General features: G+C 54.3%; 1 protein-coding gene across 4 annotated transcripts in view; it reads right to left on the bottom strand.

The window, feature by feature from the left end:
* AFAP1L2 (actin filament associated protein 1 like 2) overlaps positions 1-21,626 on the bottom strand; it is a 94,326-nt gene that overhangs the window by 12,524 nt on the left and 60,176 nt on the right. For 3 of the 4 annotated variants that reach the window (XM_078077087.1, XM_036075693.2, XM_036075694.2), the window contains exons 4-9: positions 17,574-17,648; positions 15,880-15,974; positions 9,880-9,970; positions 4,386-4,591; positions 3,284-3,463; positions 747-836 (exon numbers count right to left, since the gene is read on the bottom strand). In XM_078077087.1, the coding sequence (XP_077933213.1) occupies positions 747-836; positions 3,284-3,463; positions 4,386-4,591; positions 9,880-9,970; positions 15,880-15,974; positions 17,574-17,648 (737 nt within the window). Of the gene's footprint in view, positions 1-746; positions 837-3,283; positions 3,464-4,385; positions 4,592-7,194; positions 7,279-9,879; positions 9,971-15,879; positions 15,975-17,573; positions 17,649-21,626 lie in introns of all 4 variants that reach the window. The other variant, XM_036075691.2, reaches the window with a different exon arrangement.

The following is a 21,626-nucleotide window of genomic DNA, read 5'->3' as shown; positions in this document are numbered from 1 at the left end:
GCTGTTGTTAGAATGTGAAGCACTCAGAACATTCCAACCAAGCTTCTCTCAGAGAACAACTTTGTCCAGACCTCTGAGAAACACGCTGAGGGACTCCCAACCCACGGGACGGGGCTTAGGCGGGGGCTCGAGAACTGCTATACCTGGCCAGGGAACTCCATGAGGGATGACCTGTGACTTCCCGAAGAAGGGAGCACCTCCTCCCCACCTGAGACATCTACATACCCTCTGCCTTCTTCCCTGCCGGGGCCTGGGAGCCCAGGGTGAGGCGCAGTGACACTCTGCTCTGTGCACTCCCAGGCTTCAGGGCACCTGTTTACAGATACTTGGGACCTGGCATGCGAAGCCAGAGGGGTCAGCCCTCCCCTCTGCCAGCACCTGGCCCCAGGGCTCCATGGAAATGAGCAACAGAACCCTTTGGTTGGAATCAACATGGGGACAGTCTCCCAGCCTCAAAGCTTTACCAGGAGTAAATGCGAAAGAAGAGCCTCATAGCATGAATTTCCCTGCTTAAGAATGGAGGGCACGCTGACCTTGGTTCCAATAAAGCGTCCTGCACCCAAGCAAGAGAATATCAACGTCATCAGTTTTTCTGCCAACCTGAAGCTACTGGCCCTTATCCATGCACTGTACGTTTCTTACTCACTGGGCTGAAGTGCAAAAGCAAAGATCTCAGTCTCATACTTCTAACTTCTACAGAGAAGATAAGAGAATTGCACTCTCTTCCAGGCAGGACAGGGGCTTACTTTCTGACAGTTCAGGCGCTGGGCATCTGGGCTGTACTGATTTCCCTCGGACGCTCCTTCTGAAGGCAGGCCACTCACCTCCTGGATGACCTGAAGGGAGAGAGAAGCCATCCGCGCAGGCCCTTCAGGCCTGGACTCACGGCCAGACTGAAGCGGAGCCCCTCGCGGTCAGGGGAAGTGGATGGCGGTGAGAGAGAGGGGGATGCATGCTTTCCAAGGAACAGCGATTCTCCCTCCCACCCCCAGCACCTGGCCTGGGACTGGGTAGGCTGCAGGGGAGGGAGGCTTGTCCCTTCGGCCCCCTCTCCTGCAGACCCCGAAGTGTTCTGGTGGTGGGTGGGGCGGGGGGGCTGCTTTACAGCAAAGCCGAAAGACGGCCAAAGCTGCAGCCCTCAGCTCTGCGAGGCCCCTCCTTGCCCTCATCCTGGGCAGGGATGGCCGTTCAGCTGTGGATATGATGAAGAACTGCATCAGCTAAGGTCCCCCCCCGCCCCCGGCTTTTCAGGGGCCATGGAGCTTGCTGTGGAGAGCCTCCCGCTGCTCGGGAAGCAGGCCTGCCAACTGCCCGGGGCCAGGACTGGCTCTCCAGACTTGCCTGTCGCGGTCCTCCCCACCCTCCTCCAGAAGGAGCCTTTTCACTGGCACCCAGGTCAGAGGAAGCTCTGGCCACACTAGGCAGAGGGTAACAACCCCGGGCAGACAGACAGACAGACAGACACACACACACACACACAGCCCATCCAGAGCCCTTTGGACTCAGCAAGAGTACTTTCAAAGACCCTCCTTTTCCAGTCTCTGCTTAGAGCAGTTTACGGAATCAAGGTCAAACGTAGAAAAGCCAAAGAAGCAAAGGAAGACTGGCTATGGGGATGGGGAAACATACAGCAGATCTAACTTCTTAGATGGACTCCAGGTCGGGACCTCGGTCCACATGGTGGACCAAACACGCAACACGGCGCTGTGGGAAGTCTGTCCACTAGCTGCGTGACCCCGTCACCACACCTGTAGGATGGGGCACACCTGCGTGCCGGGGGGGCTGTGAGGACTCATGTGTGAAGGTACCATCCTCATGAGCTGGGGCCTACATACGCAGACACCCTAGGCGGGGGAAGCACGCAAAGCCTGGAATCCAGGCTTGAGGTCTTCTCTGGGAGAGTCCCGCCCGTGCTTTCCTTTTCTGGGGTCCTTGTCCCATACTGAGCATTTCCCACCCATGGCCATCCACCTGTCCCACCCTGTAGAGCTGGGGTTTAACGAAACAGATACGTGTAGATGGTGAGAGCCCACCTCACAGGCTCACCAGTCCTACCGAACCGCAAGAGTGTGCAGCTTCTCGGAGTCAGACCCTGGCAGCCAGGCCCGCCTCTGTGCTCATCCGAGCAGGGAGGAAGAGGACTCTGTGCGGGCCGGCGGAGAGGCTGGGCCTCCTGAGAGCGTTCTCGTCCTCGAAACCGGCAGCAGGGGTCTCAGGATGAGGGCATGTGACTCGGGGAGGGAGACTGGGGGTCAGAGGAAGGACAGGTGGGTCTGAGCAGTCAGAGGAAAAGGCTGGGAACAGGGAACTGGGAGCAGGAGCATCGTGTGTGTGTGTGTGTGTGTGTGTGTGTGCACGAGCGCGCACCTGCACGTGTCTGTGTGTACATGCAAGTATTTGTACGTGTGTGCGTACAGGTGCCTGCAGGTGTTTGTGTGTCTATCTGCAAGTGTGTGTGCAGGTGGGTGCACGCAGGTACGTGTGTGTGTGTGTGTATACACAGGCGGATGGGGAGAGAGGGCAGCTCCAGGGCTGTGATGGAGGAGGGGGCAGCAGGAACCAAGGAAGGACGGGACCTCTCTGGCTCTGTCTGGCCTCACCAGGGGCCCTGCTGGCTTTGGAGATCCCTTGGCAACCAGGGGCCCCTTCTTGGTGCAAACCTTATACCTTCTGGTCAAGCTTTTCTTTAACACGGGGCACACCAGGCTTCGTCATCCCTGGGGCTGGGCCACGTTCCTGCGGGCAGACCTGACCATCTGCATGTGTGATGGTAGGACAACAGGACTGCGGCCGGACAGTCGTGGGTTTGAAACCCGATGCTGCCACTCCCTCGCCAGGTGACCTTGATCAGTCACCTCCTCTGTCTGAGCTCTAATCAGCAGCCCTACAAAATGGTGATACTAACATTGTGCAGCTCCGCCCGGTGTGGTCAGGTGGCTTGTTTGCTCCAAGCGCACGGCCCTTGGTAAGTGCTTTCCCAGTGACCCTGCCGTCTAGGCGTCTTTAAGAAGGAGGCTGGCGATGCCTCTCCAGCAACCAAAGGGCAAATGAGTCTCAGCTAGAGCCCAAGTCCAGGCATAGCGCGGGTGCTGTGATCCTCTCGTGAGGACTGACTGCTACCACTTAGAACACGGGAGCCCTGAGAAGTTGAAGGACTAGAGATCCTTTACCCTTGACAACAGTCATCCCTTTTAGAAAAAGCCAGGGCGCCAGAACTGAGGCGCCCCTGGGAGCCCCGCAGGGGAGCAGGCATGTGTCCCTGGCAGCCCGGCGCCGCCCTCACCCTGAGCCACTGCTCCGCTTGGTCCCTGCTCTGCAGGCCTAGCACGATCACGTCAGCGTTCATTGGCGTGATCTTCAGCTTGTGCTCCTTCTTCCGCACTTGCTTCTCCTTGTGGATGACGCTGCTGCCCAGCAAGTTCACGTCCAGCTGCGGGCTGTGGTCCTTGGAGGATTTGTAGCACTAGAAGGGAAGAGAAACGCTGTGCCGCTCTGCCAGGGGCACCAGGCCTGGCCGGGGTCTGCAGAGACGGGTCAGCGGCACAGCAGGACCCCCCGAGACCCCCCTGTGTGTGTTTCTCGCTTACCACCCTCAGGAAGGGGTGCGGAGGGAACGAAGGCCAAGCTCATTAGCTGCTTAGTTAGGAAGATGAATTGTAGCAAAAAAAAGAAGGGGACCTGCTTCCCCTCCCAGACAAAATACTTGGCCCCTGTTTGTCACGGGTCTAAAGGGGGCCCTCACAGGGCTGCGGAACAGGATTCCCAGAAAGAATATCTGCGCAGAGCAGAGCGCGATGTGACCTGGGAAGAAAGTGTGCTCATAATGATTCCAAGGAACTTCAAGTTAGGACATAAAACTGAATTGTAATTTAGAATAACAGGAAATAGGGCTGTGGTCAGAGTAATATCTTCCGTTTCCTTTATGGGTTTTGCCTTCTAATCAGTAATCCAGAATACCGTGACTTCTGAGACAATGCCTCGGATTCCAACACTGCAACAGGTGAATGCAGCGGCCAGAACCGGGGCCGGGGGTGTCCTGACCGGGCAGCAGGCTCTGCCCCAAACGGCCAGAGGTTGGCATGTGAGGAAGAATGAGCCCTCCGACCAGGGGGCAAGATCCCCGGAAACCGCGTCTATGCAGCCGGACTGGGGGCCGGGGGTGGTGATCCCAGCCCCCTTGCAGAGTCCTATGAAAACCATTAGACTTTCTTAGTGAAGAAGCACATTTACCCCTGCACAAGACACCCTGCACACGATTTCAGGTTAGGGAGGAGAGAAAGCCTCCAGAGAGAAAAGGCTCCAACTGCCTGGTATCAGGATCCATCTCCCCGACCCCCCCACCCCCAAGAAAGAGAAGACGGGACCACCACAGGAGCCCAACTGACCAGGAGCCTGGTGTCCTTGATGACGCAGAGCTGCTTGGCCCACTGCCCCAGCCACTTCTTACGCCACAGGAAGGCACAGATGCGGGCATCGCGCATCAGCTCGATGCTGGCCTCAGGCGAGGGCCACTGGTACGGCGCCGACTTGCCCTTGCTGTTTTCCTCTTCATCGTAGGACTCGTAGGAGCTGCTCACAGCCTCTCCGTCCTCTGCAAGGAAGACCCACGCGGTCAGGGCCCCGCTGGGCGGGGGAACCTTGGTCCAGGAGGAAGGGCAGCCAGGGGCCTCCAGGCCACAATCCACCCCCCCTCGGCTCTCTGTGCCCTTGAACCAGCCTGACAGCCACCAGCCACAGACCTGGGCAGGCCCGGCCCCCAAGCCCCCTTAGTGAAGCTTCTTGGATGCCCTTCCTGGCCACAGACACAAATCACCCAAACCAGGAGTCTCTCCCTTTTCCTGCTCAAATCTGTCATCCCAGGCTCCAGAGAAACCTCTGACAAGACCCTGCCCACAGGTGACCATCCCGCCTGGGGGCCTCCGTATCCTCACCTGACGGATTTAGCAGTGGCGAGAGCCTGGCACCCGGGCATTCTAAGGGGCCAGCGGAAGGGCCGCCGTGCGAGCCCGAGCTGGGCACGTGGCAGGCCCCCGACAGTGGGGCCGCCTCTGTCCCTGGTTTTGTCCCCAAAGGAGGGGCTGCAGTTTCTTAGGGTGGGATAAACCACAGCAGGAAATGGCTCTGAGGGGAAGGCAGCCGTCCGCCTTGGTCACAGCCCTTGTCCCAACCCACTCCAGACTCCGCTCGCTCTCCCTCCCCTGCACACCTCCCAACACCGACAGCCCCTTGTGCTGGTTTCCGCCTCCGACGCTTCCTCCACCTCCGGCGACCAGCCAACCCCATGCATTTGTTCTGTTCAAGAGGATCCCAAAGCTCACCAAGCACAAACCGTGTTCAGTTCTGTGCACGCTCCCCGTGCCTCAGTTTCTGTTCCCTGCCGCCCCCCACCACCGTACCCTGTGAGAGTCACTCTGTTCTCCAGGCCCCATTCTGCTATTCAAGCCCAAGCAAAACTAGGTGAAGAAAAAAGGTAAATCAGTAAAACCCCAAAAAGCAGAACATGGAGAAAAGAGAACCTCAGGACCTCTGGTCCAACCCCCCTGGCTCAACACAGGAATCCTGTCTGTGGGAACCTTGCTGCTGCTTCAGCCTCCGCTTGAATTCCCTCTGGATGGGGAGCTCACTACCTACTGGCCACTGGCTACTTCCTTCAATGACTGGGAGGTCAGGCCACCATCTACTTCCCTGTAACTTCTACAAACTCGTTCTGTCGTCCTCTGGAGCCAGGGTGAATGTACCTCCTCTAACCTCCCCTCCAATCCCCTTCAGAAAAAAGTCAGCCCATGGGCCCTTAGCCTTCCCTTCTGTGGAAGCCCCTTCTACTCGGTGCACTAGGAAGACAGACCACATTTGACTTAGAATACAGAACAGCAGAACAAGGCCACTGCCACGGTTATCCAGCTACAGGGCCAATGAAAATGGGTTTTACTACGTCTAACAACCAGCTTTCTCTAACACCAGTGTGGTACTGCTCCCATTCTCAGCTTAACAGAAAAGTTGTGCAAGCTCCTAATCTCACACCCACAAAATAAGCAAAGATGGGGAGGAGGGGCGTAGCCAATGGGAGACCCGAACTCTCCCGTTGCCGGTAGCAACGGAAATGCACACACGCCTCTCAGAAAACACTCTGGCAGCCTGTTGCTGCCAGAGCCTTAGAAACACCCAAACCCTTTGACCCAATTACCCCAGTCCTGGGAGTCGATCCTAGGAAACCAGAGAAGGGAGGGGGGAGGTTACATGCGTCAAGATATTCATTCCAGAGCCATTTACAGTCAGCGGCAGGAGAGCGGGAAAAGTGTGATGCACCCGCTTCGGAGCAGGCCGCGCAACCACCATCCCTGCGAACTCTGAACACTAGTCTGTAGCTCAAAAAATATGATGGTAAGTGAGGAGGCACAATTAAAATTCTACGTGCGGAAGGATTGGTGCCGAGAGGCAACAGGACCGACTCAAGAGAGCTGATCTGATCCGGTGATAGGAGCAGGGGGATTTTATTAAAAAACTAAAGTCCTGTCAGTATGGTATAGTCTACACCATCGGGATGCCTCCTTCTGCAACAAAAATTAATAGAGGGAGGTCACAGAGTTTAGCAGGAAGAAGTTGGCCAAATCCCTCCACTGTCTGTGCTTCTGGGGTTGGTCCGTGGAGAATTCTAACACCTGCCCATCCACCTCCAGGGGGCTATGGGGAAGCCGAGAAGAACCAGCAAATCACAGTACCTCAGACTACCTGGAGTAGCTTAGGGGAAGCTTGGGCGAATGTATTGTCATTTTATCATTTATCTCTAAGAGCCATCATAGCAGGGCCATGAATGTAGGACAGACACGTGGCTTCCAGGGGTGACAGGATGAAGAGGAGTGAAAGGCAGGAGGCTCAGGTAATTCCATCCCCTTTCTGCGTCCCTGGGCGGACCGCCCCCCACCGTGTGCTGCTGGAGGTCTTTGGGAACACAGGGCAGAACCACCGTGCAGCGCCCTGGTCCTTCGCCCGTGCATTCGGATGCCGCTGGAGGGGTCTGTGGAAGGCAGAGTGAGGCTCTCCTTCTGGAAGGGTGATACACGGCGTGCACATGCAGGACCCATGCACAAGGCGGGGAAGAGGTCAGAGGCCGCCCTCGGGGCATGCATCCGAGCTCTGAGAGCCCGGCAGCAGGCACAGAATCACCGGCATTCCAGCTCTGGGGACAAGCAGTACCCAAGGTGATCGTGGCGTAAATGACTCCTTCAGGCACCTGCACCCATCTGGGGACTCCAGTGGGGGAAAATCCGCCAGAATGACCTGTGTGAGATCCAGAAGCACAGAGAAAGGCAAGATGGAGAGAGACAAGATGAAGAGAGGGACAGACCCAAGTGCAGAGAGAGACACAGAGCAACCCAGATGTGGTCACATGGCTACCTGTCCACCGGAAGCATGGGCTTCTCAGGACAGGCCCCAGCCCCATCAAGGACATCTTTCCCCAGCCCCTTCCCCTCCAGAGATGACCATGTAACTACTCGTCGCCAACACAATGTGGGTAAAAGTCACTTCAGGCTGGTACTTTTAAGAAGCACACAGGGGTTCTCTGCTCACTCTCTGCAGAGGATTCTGTGGCCTTACAGGGTGGCCGAGCCCACACTGGAAGGAGCCTAAACTCCCTACTGGACCAGTAATACCCACGCTGTTCGTGAGACAGAGATTCGTGTTGTGTCGCTGTACACTGCAAGGGGGGTTATTTGTTCCAGGAGCTGCCATGACCCCAGCACGAGACCTCATGGCCGAGTAGCTGACCTCTCGTGCAAGCAGGACCAGCCCTCCCATCTGCACAGGCCACCAGGGCGCTGATTAAACTCACTCGGAGAGAGGGGCCTGACCCTTGAGAGCAGTGTGGGGACAGCGCTGAGAAAGCAGGACAAGCACCCAGGCGACTGGTCTCCTGTGGGAAGTCTACAAATCGCTGGTGGCCGACGGCCATTCCGCCTGCCATGACCTGTCCGTCTCCCTGCTCAGATAGCCCTGGGGGCGACAAGCAGGAACTAGGGGCAGGCCAGCTGATAACGCGGGTGAAGCCCTCCCTTGGTGGCACGTGGAACCAAGTCTCCGGTCGTCCTCGGTCCTTGTCCTGGCAGGAGACGAAAGGCAGCCGACGGCTTCCTACCCATCTTGCCGGCTGCAGTCTGTCCTCACAGTGGCGCCCCAGGCCTGGCTAAAACCAACACGAATTCTCGGCCGAGACAAACACCGAGAAGCTCGAGCCCACTTGTTCACAACGAGATGAAGCGCCTGCCCCAAAAACAGGCCCCCGGGAGCGTCTGGGATGCAGGCCCCGGCTGGCACGGGCCACACCCAGGAGAGCAGGGTCTAAGACGCACGGAGGTACCCGCCGTGGTGACTCACAGCCTCCACCTTCCAGACGCTTCCAGACGCATCCAGACAGCAGCGCCGCACCCTCGGCTTTGGTCTGCAATCACGGCCCCGCCGGTGACTCGGCAACATCCCACACGCTCAGCGGGTTCAAGCCCACAAAACCAGCCTCTCAGAAAAAAATAACCTCAACCCAAACAGGCCCTCACCTCCCACACAGTTCCTGCGACCGGAGGCAGTAGGTAAAGTGTGAAGAAAGAGAAGGATCCGACGTGGCTCCAAGGGACTGGTCCCCTGTGATCTCTGGTCCTGCTCTTTACAGAGCAGGCAACACCCTCTTCAGCCAAGTTCATTCCTACCACCGAGGACCCCTGCCTCTTACATCTGCAATCTGCTTTATGCTTTCAAAGACCCTTCACGTAGCAAGGAAGGAAGCTGATGGAGGTGAGGAGGGCAGAGTGAGAGGATCAGAGTCCAGCTGCCTGGGTGCGTAGGCCACAACACTCTCTCTCTTCCAGAATTTGTGGGGCCTTTCTGCGCTATCGAATCCCTTCCCCAAGAGCCTTTCTGATCTGACTAGCCCAGGCTGAGCACCACTGGCTGAGGACAGAGGGGTCCAGCGTGAGCCCTGCCCCTGCAGCACCGAATGCCAAAGTTGGGTCAGTCACTAAGTAACCCCCCAATGGCTTACGGTCTTGCCAGAGAGAAGCCAAAGTCCTTCTTGTGGCCTGTGGCTGACTCCTTTGTCCCCACCTCTTGTCTCTCTCCTCGCTCCAGCCCCACTGGCCTCCTCGCTGCTCCCAAAGCACGCCGAGCACCCTCCTGCTTCAGGAGCTCTGCATGTGCTGCGCAGTCTAGAACGTTCTTCCTGCAGGTCTCTGCCCTCCCCCACTGCCCACTTCATTCAGGAATCAGCTCAAGGTCGTGCTAGCAGAGAGCCCCTCCCTACCTAAAATAACACCCTCTCCCACCCCAACCCAGCCCCCGTGTTTTCCATCCTAACACTGTCTCATCCCCTGACATGACCTAGGTTTATTCGTTGTCTGTCTTTCCTCACAGAGTCTAAGGGCTGCGACTCTGGACTCTCTCAAGCTCTGCTGAGTTCCTGACTCCTAGAAGCATGCTTGGCATACAGCGTGAGCACAGTTAACTACGAGTCCAATGAAAGCCACCCTGGAAAGGGCTCTAGCTCAGCCTGACCACATTCCCCTTGCTTCCAAGTGCCCCTGGGCCAACACACCTCTCCTCCAACACATTTCTGTGCTGAATCCAGCATCATCCGGGTGGGAAGACCGAAAGCCTCAGACACAGTAAAGCAGCTCACTGTGGACCATCCCAAGCCCCTCCTTACAGGCAGCCTGGGTCTGCGGTACGGCTCAGCTCCCCACCAGAGCAGAGGCCCAGGGCTCTGTGGCCAGTTCTCGATTCAGGCCACGCTCTCTGCAAACGGCAGCCCAGGCCACCCTCTGCGTCCAGCACTGGCTTCTGTGCAGGCAGTGGTGGTCCCCATCTGAGCCCCAGCCCTGGCCCCGGATGTACCATTGAGGGATGTGTCGTACGGCTCAGCCTCTTCATAGTAACCCTCTGGAGACTCGATCTTTGGGATGGAGAGCTGTTTCCGTTCTGGAATCTGTGGTATGAACAAATAAACATTTTCAGTTGGATTCACTGGGAACGACTTGGAATTAACCCTTTGGGTGGAAGGAGGGGAGTCTAGAAGAAAAAAAAAAAAAAATGCCAAGCTGGACTTCAAGCCGGCCGGGAGGGAGACCATGGAATGCCACGGCTCCCACTGGCGACCACGTCCATTGGTTTGCTTCCAGTGGAGGGCCATGGGTGTGCTGCTTAACCTCGCCAAGTCTCAGCATTCTCGTCTGCAAGATGAGGTTCAAACCCCACCACACACACAAAATAGCGTTGTGTACATGATGTGGAATGCACCGAAAGGTCCAGATGGTCAGGCTGTAATGGCTTCTAAATAGCATGTACTTTCTAAAATGACAAGGGGCAGTGAAATGCACATGGAGGGAGATGACCAGGGTTCTAAATCCTAAATTTTTACCATAGTAAGTTCAATCGTTCGGTCAGCAAATACTGGATGCTCCCGCACCCCAGCTGTGAGGGGTGCATCCAGATGTTCAGGAGTCAGCCCTGGGGAAGATTCAACTAGGTAGTGAATCTTCAAGGCTCCCCATCAAGTGCATCTTGAGTTGTGTTCTACTAGATAAGGTCAAAGTTCTGTGGGAACCCGCAGGGCGTGAGGAACATTCACCAGCTAGAGGACACGATCTTTGAGCTGAGTCTCAAAGATGACCCTGAGCTAATGTGCACAATTTGAGAAGAAAAAAGAATATATGCAGGTATGTGGAAGCATGGAGCATGAAATCCTCTATTCCTCCATTAGACTATGAAACTAATCTTAGGAGTAATAGCAGGGGAGAACAGAAGAAGTTGATTGGTGCAGGAGTATTACTATATACAGGTCATAAATGTGCAAAGATCCATCCACACGAGTCTCTGGCGTCTCCCTGAGTCATGCAACCCCTAAGGAGGGCTAAGGGAATATTCATAATGAGAGAACAGAAATGGCAAAATCTGAAATACATTCTGACTTCTGGTTTTGGAAAGTCCTTGTGCGGGGCATTTGGGGGGCTTCAAAGGAAAGCAGTAGAAAGTGGTAGGGGTGGGGAGGAGATGGAAGGAAGGCAGCCAACAGAGAGACCCTGGGCTCAGATGGACCTCTGGGCCTTGGAGGATTCCTTGCCCTGCTGGCAGGAGAAAGGAAGATCTAGAAACCCCAGCCTCTGCAAATGAGTTTATTTGAGGGATCTACACAGAGAGAGCTCCCCTGGTCTTGGCCCAGGAGATGGTGGGTGAGCAGTCAGCCTGGGCTGGGGTCCTACTGTCCTATCTGGGGGTAGAGCACTAGGGAGTGTTTTCTGAGAGTCTCCTAAGCTTGACACTGTAAGAAAACACCTATAAATGAAGAGGCGGTGTAGGGCAGTGGTCGGAATCCGATCTCCAGGGCTAGGGTCTGAATCCCGACACTGGCACATCCAAGCTGTGTGACCCTGGGCAACTTACTTGACCTCTCTGAGCCTCAGTTCCTCCACTGCAAAGTGGGGAGAGTAGAAATACCTGCCACATGGGGTCACTGTAAGGATTAAACTCTGCCCAGCACTATTATTCAATACATAGGAATTTTTACGAACCTAAAAAATATAAAAGTATTAGTGAAGGGGAAAAGGTCACCTGCATACATGTTTGGTAGAGGAAGAACAGCTATATCCTGAGGAGACGGAGGAGACGTTTGGTGTTGCCCAAGCTGAAGCCCAAGCTCAGCCTCATTAAAGAAGACAGTCTCCGCTCTCAAAGCTGCCGGGACAAAACCTAAGCGCTTGAGTCAAGTTAAAGGATAAAACGATTCCCCCCAAATCCAGAAGAGAGTCACATAATTACACAGGTATAATGGTCTGTTCTCCGAAGTCCACGGAGCGAGAACTGCTAATTGCTCAGGGTTAAGAATAAAGGAGCATTATTTTAATTGTCATCATCGTTGTGATGATCCAGGTTGGAGACACTAAGTGAAGAGGCGGAAGAGATGTGACTTCACAACTGGAAAGAAGGTTCTCAGAATCTACAAGAAGGGACAGGGAAGAAAGCCACCCTGCTCAGCAGGATTTGCCAGAGGTCTGCAAACTTTATCTGCAAAGGGCCAATAACACATACTTAAGGGATTTGCAGGCCATTTAGAGTCTCTGATCTCAGCTATTCAACTCCGGGACTGCAGAGCAAAAGCATCCATAGACAATACACAACTGAGAAGTATGGCTCTGTTCCAATAAAACTTTATTTACAAAAGCAGTGGCTGTGGATTTGGCCAGGGGGCTACAGTTTGCAAATTCTGATTTAGAGTAGACATGAGAGCTGAACGAGAGCGGTAGCCCAGATGACCTGAGGCATCTCTGCAGTTATGAGCAACCTGCCCCAGTGTGCAGTGTGGAACATTCTCGGGACAGGGAGAGCAGATCCGGCCAGCCCTAGCTCCCCAGACTGACCATGGCAAGGTCCTTGTGTGGAGTAAGCCGCTTTCCCCATAGCAGCTCACTTAAGCCCAGCGCCAACGCATGTTCGGGCCTCAAAGGGGAGCTGGGGTGGAGATGGCTACACGAGCCAGGAGCAGAAACAATGCCAGCGAACATCTGCTTTTCCTACAGGGACCACAGCATCTGGCTGTGCACACAGCTGCCTGAGTCACTGCTCACGCCCACGAGGTTGCTCCAGAGCCCTGGTCGCCTCTCGCATTGTCTGCTACCCCACTGCCTCGGTAGGGGACGGAAGGGGACCCAAGCCACCAGAGAATCAGGGCATCCTAAGCCTGTGACGGAGGCCACCCTCCCGGCCCGGCCACAGGCTCGAAGGACCCCAGGCAGACATCCAGCTTCTGTCTCAGCCCTCAGCAACCCCAGAGCCAGGCCTCAGGTGTGGACAAGCTTCAGGGCACCCTGAGGCTCTGGGGTCAGGGTGGGAAGGGGCTCGGTTTTCTCTGTCTCGGGAAGAGAGGTTACAAGGTCGCTCCAACCTCACACGGCCCCGCTCGCTCCCTCCCTCCCTCCTGCTTTGATTCTCCTCGTGCAGAGCCAGGAGACTGAGCTGTTTCCCAGTCCACCCTGACGCTGCCCCTCAGGGGGCTTGGACTAAAGAGTTATGGCTGTGGCCCCCGGACTTGGCCAGAGGAGGCCTGCGGGAGGGCAGGCGTGTGCATGCCGGAGGGGAAGAACTCTCTCTCTGCGCCTTCCTCACGCCGCCAGTGGGAGTCCCCTAGGGTGGGGGTGGGCACCCCAAACAGGACTGGGAGGGACCCAGAAAGGGCTGCAGTCAGGTCAGCAGCCTTTGTCCTTCTCGGCAGAGAAACCCCACAAGGAAGGACGAGGGCAGCATCAGCTTGCCTCGCTGGAACCCTCCGGGGCCTGGAGTGCGTCCGCAGGAACACCTGCCTCACGTATGAAGGTCCCCCTGGGGCGGTGTTATTTTGGGGTGACAGTTCTCTCAACTCCAGCACTGGGTTTCTCTCAGAGGTCAACACAAGCCTCTCCGGGCCCTGAGCGGCCCCCCAGTCATGGCCAACACAAGAAGTTGGTGCTAGGGGAAGGCCGCTGATCACAGGGCCCTTGGGGCTTTTGCATCCATGCCACAGGGACCCACAAAGGAGCCAGAAATGCCAGCGCCAGAGTCCCAGCAGCCGCCGGGACAAGGGCGGCCTGATGCTCACTAGGACCTGGTCCCAGGCCCCCGACCGTGTCCGCAAAGTGCAGATTTCCAGAGCGAGTCAGCACCACCCAGGACTCGGTGCCTGTGACCCTGGCCTGGTGGGAGCCTCCCGCAGCAGGTGGTGGCCCAGAAGCTGCTGCCCCAGGTGGGTTATGGTAGGCGGCGATGCTTCTGCTGCCCAAGAGCTGAAGGCCCTGATCAGAATCAGATGCTGAATTCCGGAGAGGAAAGTTCCAGCTCAGAGCAGCCACCTCCCCTCCCCACACCCAGCCAGCAGCGCCTGAGACACACCAGAAAAACCATAGCATCACCCACTGGTTAGCGTGGCAGCTACGGGTCTGGCCTGGAGGGGCCACACCCCCTCTCCCCAGTCCTGGGGCTGAAAGTGAGGGGAGCCTGCAACTGGGAGAACAGAACAGATACCTTCACTCTGCTGCAAAGAAGTGCTTCCGGCAGGCAGGCCGCAGAAGGGCCTGGAGACCAAGAACCTGCATTCAGAACTTGGCCCTGCTCTGTTCCAGAGGCGGGCCCTTGGTCGGCTCTTTTAACTGAGCCTCTGGTTCTTAATATGAAAAAGTGACAAATGTCACACCTCTAGACACATGGTGGGGAGGACCACGTTTGTGTGCACCAGGGCAGCTAGCTGCTCGCTGCTCGGGCGTCAGCATAGTGGGGACACCAGGGCTTCAGGCTCAGGCCACCAAGGCTCACCCAGCCTGAGATGAAGCGTCTCTGCCAACTGTCCCCCAGCAGGAGGCCTTCATGCAGTGGGATACTGTGCCAACTGTCCCAGCATTCCCGAACTGCCTACCAGCTGTGAGAGCAGCCCGAGGAGCCCTGCCACCTTCAGGGAGGCATGGACGGAGGGGGCCAGGCTGGGGTCGGGATGCCCTCGGCAGGGACCTGAGCCCACAGATCTGCCCCTGGATGGCAATCTAGGAGCTGGAGCTGAACCCAGGACTCTGCTGCCCATAGAAACCCTCCCCACTTCTTGACCCCAGGACCCTGCTACCTATAGAGATCCTTCCCATTTCTCGCCTCGTACCTCTCAGGAAACCTCCCCGACCAGGTCCTAGACAGGAAAGAACTTGGGTTCAAATTCTGGTTCTGGCACTTCTGTGTGTGCAACATTCAGACGCTATAAACCTGCCGATTCGTGGTTTCCTCACCCATTAAATATAAACACGGCTGCCCACCTCCCTGAATGCTGACCGAGCACGCCATGCATAGCCTTCGCCTGTCAAATAAGACCATCTCAGGAGACAGATTCACAGTCTTTTAAACACCAGGAAACAAAGGGCCAGAGACCTTAAATGACTTGCTCGAGGTCAAAGAGCTAGTACCTGTCAGAACTGGGATCTGAACCCAGATCTGTGGGGTTCCTTAATTCATTCTGTCCACCCACCCACCCATGAACAAATACACGTGTATGGCCTACCGTGTGCAGACGCAGGCCACGAAGCAGTAAACGAGAGACACTCTCCCTGTCCTGGGAAGCTTACATCTAGTCTGGGAGGCAAATAATACAAAGACTGTTTTGACGGCGGCAAGTGCCATGGAGGGGTCATTGGCCATGGGGCGGACGGTAACTGGGGTAGGGACAGAGGTGTGATGTCTCGTGCGGTAGGTCAAGGAAAGCCTGTCAGTCTGAGAGGTGAGGAGGTGGCAGCCACGGGAGAGCCAGGGTCCAGAAAGCACCAAGTCCCTGAGGCAACACCGACCATGCAGTCCAATCCAGGAACAGGAGGCCAGTGAAGAGCAGGTGCACTGAGTCTGGAGATGCAGCTGGGCCAGGCTGTGTAGACCGTGTAGGCTGTGGGGCTGGGTTAAGGAACACGGATTTTTTCCTCTAAGTTCAAGGAAAGCCTTTGGCCGGTTTGAAGCAGGAAGTGCAAGGTGATATGATTTACATTTCTAGAAGTTCACTGTGGCCTGAGCTGGCGACCACAGCTAGACACGGCCCCCCTCACATGGTGCTGGATAGACCTTGGTAGCCTCCAACACATGGCGGCATTTGATGAAGGCTGCTAACTCCCTGCATCTCCCACTCCCATTAGCCTTAGTATCCTGAGTACTGTGGCCCTGGGCAAAGATGTCACCTGCAGGCAGGCATCCTTTTGTTCTCTCTCTCCCAGTGCCTTGCCCCATGTCCTGCACACAGTAGGTGCTCAGAAAATGCCAGCTACTTGGGGGACTGACTCCTGTGAAAACAACTGGAAGTTCACAGGGCCCCAGTCAGGAAATCAGGGGTCTCGGATGAACACTTACAATCTTGGGTGGCGGGAGGTCTGGAAGACTCTTCTGAGGGGCCGAAGAGTGCTGGCCAGGCTCCCCGTTGGTCAGTGGGTTCTGCTCCTTGGCTGCTGTGGGCAGCAAACAAGAGAAAGCTTCGGTGAGGGGTGCCCAGCCTCACAGCAGGGCCCATTATCCCGGAATGTCTGGTCACATGGACCATGAGATCTATTTGAGCAGGTGTTAATTACCCAGGTGGGTGGTCCCAGGGAAAACCCAATGTGGTTTTCCCTCCCAGAATAGGGTGCATGTGGTGCCTCAGCCATGGGCAGATTCCTCAGAAGGAACGGGTTTGGGGTTTCTGGCAGGCTCCGCACCCTCTCTTCCACTTGCCCTGTGCCAAAAATGGCCCAGCCGCGGAGCGTTAGCGAGCGGAGAAGCTGCCCTGTGGTCGTTACATTGAGCAGCGCCCAGCACCGACCCTGTGATTCCAGCTCCTTCCATCCCAGTTTCCCCAGAAGGCAAACGACCCTGGGCACAGGGGCAGCTTGCATTGGGTCACTTCTGCTGGGTCCCAGGCTTGGCAGTGGAACGGGAGGTGCCGAAGCCCCACTGGACAACTTGGCCACCAGCCCTCCGTGTGCTTTTTTTTTTTTTTAAGATTTTATTTATTTATTTGACACAGAGAGAGAGACAGCGAGAGAGGGAACACAAGCAGGGGGAGTGGGAGAGAGAGAAGCAGGCTTCCCGCCGAGCAGAGAGCCTGATGTGGGGCTCGATCCCAGGACCCTGGGATTATGACCCGAGCCGAAGGCAGACGCCCAACGACTGAGCCACCCAGGCGCCCCCCTCCGTGTGCTTTTAAGGAAAAGGCTCCGGAGGCTCTTCTGAGCCTGACCATTTCAGCCAGCGGCCCAGCCAGCCCCAGGACAGACAGACTCAGATGGATCTGGCCTCGGGGCTTTGGTGGCTGGGATCCTGAAGCCAAGCCTTGAACAGGACCGAGTGCCTTGGAGCACTGCATCCCCACCTCTTGCTAAGCCTCTGCATTTTGGCCACAGGCTGGGGAGTTTGGAGATGGGGCTTCTAAATCCCTCTCCTCTGCAACTAGGCAGCTCTGCAAACCTCTGGGCCTCCCTGAGGTCCTGCCAGACCCACTCCTGAAGGTTTTCAGAGAAAAGGAGAGCAGAACAGAGCAGAAGAGGAAGACATCATGGAAGACACAGTATGTCCTTCTGATGTAAGGTACAATGTTCTGCCAAGAGAGCACCGTTGAGCAAAACTTTTGAATATTAAGGCAGGTGCTAACATCAGCATTTCCATCCTCTATTACCGCCCCCCACCCCCCACCGACACACATAAAATCCAGACTTCTATCAAAAGATATAAAGCTGGGGCGTGGAATCAGCACCATACAACAGCTGTTTCCCTAGAACATCTGACTATGATTTCCTACTGCCGGGATGATGCTGGGGAAAGCGGAGAGACTTTAGGGCCAGATTCCTTATCCACGAAGGGGACATGAGACCTTTAAGAGGCAAGGAGGTGGCTTGATGAAATATCCCAAAATACATCAACCCAAAATACTATCAACCAAAATGTGAGTGCCAGAAATAACTCCACTGGGCTGTCTGGTGCTGGCTGGGAGGAAGGGCGGTGGGGGATGGGACCAAAGCTGATGCCTGCCCCTCCCAGAAGCTGGCCGAGCCATCAGCAGGGCTCGCCTGTACCTTTGTCTTGGGACTCCGCATTCTGTTGCTTGTTGACGGTCACTTTGTTCATATAAATGTACTCCTCATCAGAACCTGCAGGGGGAGGTTGGAAGACAAAGGTTTCACGTGATTCCACAATGGGAAATGGTTTCTAGAGAGAAACAGTGTCCCCCGAGACACTGTCATTAGCCAGGGTTCCAGTAAAAGCATACATTTTGACTTGACTGAAAGAGTCCATTATAGAGTTGACAAATTTCCAAAAACAGAAATGCCAAGTTGCTGACTGTTAGTTTCCTAACTTGGGGGTGGGGGTGGGGGGGGAGGGCGAGGGAAAAGATAGGTACAGAAGGATAGCTTCAGGATTAAAAGTCTTAACTGGAAAGGCACCCGCACCTCGAAGATCTGCCCCATATTCCACCAAGCAGATTTCTCTACATTTCCTAGCATTTCACTTAAATTGTAAAATATTTCTGGCGATTTTATTTATTCATCTGAGAGAGAGAGAGAGAGAACACGAGCAGGGGGAGAGGCAGAGGCAGAGGGAGAAGCAGACTCCCTGCTGAGCCGGAAGCCCCACGTGGGGCTTGATTCCAGGACCTGGAGATCACGACCTGAGTCGAAGGCAGGTGCTTAACCATCTGAGCCACCCAGGTGCCCCTAAATAAAGAAATCTTTAAAAAAAAAGAAAAAAGAAAATAAATTGTAAAATATTTCATATCCATCATTCTCACCCTAGTCTGAGTTACTTGCTTGGGCTCATCAGAGTGATGTCTCTTGTAAGGTAGGTCACACTGAGGATCTGGAAATTTAGTTCCCATGCCATTGTGGGGGCCTGAGACCCCCACATCATGAGCTCTGGGTTTGGAGGGGTGAGTGTGCTGGGAATTGAAAGTGGAGCCCTGCCTGGCACCTGCTCTACCCTGTAGATTGCACCTTACAGCAGCATAGCCCTTCCCTCTTTTAAAATCTTTTTTTTTTTTTTAAGATTTTATTTATTCATTTGACAGAAAGAGAGACAGAGAGAGAGAGAGCATGCACAAGCAGGGTTAGGGGCAGAGGGAGAGGGAGAAGCAGACTCCTCACTGAGCCGGGAGCCCAACACGGGGCTCGATCCCAGGACCTTGGGATCGTGACCTGAGCCAAAGGCAGACACTTAACCGACTGAGCCACCCACGCACCCCTAAAATCATTTCTGTGTAGGCTACCTTTCCAGCACCTGTCTGGGCAGAGAAATGTTAAGTCTCCCAACACTGCTCAGTTTCTTAGGCCCCAAAGACCGTTTCTTCAGAAGACTGCAGAGGAAGCTCATCCTAATGCTCCTCCTCTTAGAAATCCTCCTGCATTTCTTTTTTTGCCCCTTAATTTGCACTTCCTAGAAACATGTGGCTCCACTGGTTGGAGACTGTTACCCAGCGAGGGGACCCATTCAAACCCGGGTAAAGGAGGCAGTTCAGTGTCAGACCTGTGCCACAGACCGCCCAGCCTCCAGCCCAAAGGCCTGCAAAAACAGAGCCCTGAAAACCCAGAAGAACACGGGGAGGACACAGCCAGAGGGGTCTTCTGCCCTCAGCCTGCGGGATCACCACCCCAGTGCCTGGCCCTGCCAGAACCCGTCAGCAACATCACCTCATCCTGCAGCAGTTCATGGGAGGGAACTATGAGGTAACTACAACTGGTATCCTTCCACTGAGTGAGAGCCAGAGGGGCCGGGTCAATACCTCCTCCAGAGAGCACACAAGAAGAGTGCCCTGCACGGGCGGGCAGCAAGCTCTGCCATTAATCGTGTAATTCTGAGCAAAACAGCTACCCCATGTGCCTTGTCTGCCTAGCATGGGAAACAACTGTGATGCACGTTGCCTGTTTTTACCAAACTCTTAAGTTTCCAAGGGTACAAAACTCAAATATTAAGGAACTTGGAAAAGTTAACCCAATAACTAACAAAGATTAAAAATGACAGCCTAAACCATGGGGAATGGCCCAAAGGCTCGATAATGGGAAAAGTTGAAAAAAACATCACACATCAACATGTATAACAACAGTCACCTTTAAAAATAGATGGATTACTAGAGAGTGTGTAAATTGGCACAGACATTTTGGAAGAGATTTTGGAGGATAATTTAAGTGTTCATATTCTTTTTTTCTTTTTTCCAAGTGTTCATCGTCTTTAACCCAGCATTTCCACTGCCAGAAATTTGTCCTAAAGATAAACTTGGAAGAGATTTTGGAGGATAATTTAAGTGTTCATATTCTTTTTTTTTTTTTCAAGTGTTCATCGTCTTTAACCCATCATTTCCACTGCCAGAAATTTGTCCTAAAGATAAAGATAAAATTTTGTAAACAAAATTTTGAGGATGTTTATTGTAAGGTTGTATGAGTTTTTTTTTTTTTAAAGATTTTATTTATTTGAGAGAGAAGGACAGAGAGCATGAGTGAGGGGGTGGGGCAGAGGGAGAGGGAGAAACAGACTGCCTGCTGAGCAGGGAGCCGGACGTGGGGCTCGATCCCAGGACCCGGAGATCATGACCTGAGCTGAAGGCAGATGCCCAATCAGCTGAGCTATCCAGGTGCCCCGTATAAGGTTTTTTTTTTAAATTACAAAACCTAATGCCACTAATCACTGTTCATCCATCCGTGGATACTACCGAACTGTGAAAAATAACAAAGTAGCTCTATGTCCATTATTACAGAGATATCTAAGACCTACAATTGAATCATGTTTCAGAATAGCAAAAGAAGAAAAAGTAGGGGAACTGTCAGCACATGGAAATGTGCACAGGCAGCAATTCTAAATGTAAAAATAACGTAAAGCCGAATACAGAGGCAAACCACGACTATATAAAAATATTCAGATGATGCCGATAAAGATCAAAATAGGAACTGAAGGAATGTAATAGCACAATGTTCATCTTATGTTCATTTATTTTTTTCTTACTGTTGACTAAGCCCATGCTCCTGTAAAAAGGAAAAAGAAAAAGACAAGATATTATTGTCATTGTTTTAACTGTTAGATTCTGGGCAGGTGCTTCCTCCCCAAGACGGCAGCTTGTAAATTGCAGAGAAAATGAGCACCACCAGCCACTTCCCAAGGCTGCGATTCCCGCCTTGGGCACTCTGCTGCAGGCTGTGGTTGGTCAGGCTTTGATTCTCAGGGTGCTACTTCAGGACCATCTAGGTTGGTAAGTAAGAGGCTCCCAGAACCGTCTGCAATCCTGGGAAATGCCCAGTGAACTTGGCCCTATAATGGGAGACTGCTGAGCTGTCCCGTGTCTGGGAGGGAGTAGCCTTGGGTTGGAGAATTTTCTATCATTCTCTTATTCATTTTCAGAAGTGCACTGAGCACCCGGCACTATGCGAGGTGCTGGGGATACAGCACAGAACGAAATAGAAGACACTGTCTCTACCTTTATCAGCCCAACATTGGTGGGGGACACAGACGCCCATGGGATAGTTAACACAAGCATGTGGGGAATAACAGCACAGGTATGGTTAGAAAGGAGAGCTCAGCGTGCTCTGAGTAAGCGTGTGGCTCCTGGGGAATGACCCTTGTGTGCAGGGCGTAGTCTTTCCCAGAGAACTGGATGAGGAGTAGGGACGAGGGACAGGGACCCTCTTTGCTACAGCTGGATAGACAAAACATCAGCAGCTTTTCCCATCCGAGGGGCACCCCTCCCCCCCGCCGACACTTTCCCAGAGTCTCTGAGCAGGGCACTGGGAGACCCACGGCCCTCTCAGGTGAAAACAGGGAACAAATAACAGGCTCCTGATAAACAAACCTCAAACCCTGCCTTGACCTCACCATCCAGATGAAAGGCAAAGAGAATAGAAAATTCTCGTTGCGCTCACACAATAAAAGATCAGAAAACCCAAATGGACAATTTGAAAAGGGTAAACACACATACACACACCCTCTCTCTCATACTCTGCCCAAAATGTGTGGGAGTAAACAACAGCTCAGCCAATGTAGACCACAGACTATCTCAAAATGATCAGCTTGCCTCCACCTACAAGTCCCATCAAGCTGAGCTAATTTTCTGGAACATAGACAGGAAGACGGGCCTGGGAGACTGAGAA

This window comes from Halichoerus grypus, chromosome 7 (assembly GCF_964656455.1).
Source record: "Halichoerus grypus chromosome 7, mHalGry1.hap1.1, whole genome shotgun sequence".
NCBI classification, from domain to species: Eukaryota; Metazoa; Chordata; class Mammalia; order Carnivora; family Phocidae; genus Halichoerus; species Halichoerus grypus.
Note: the sequence above shows the minus strand (reverse complement) of the source record. Positions and strands in the feature narration are given on the sequence as shown.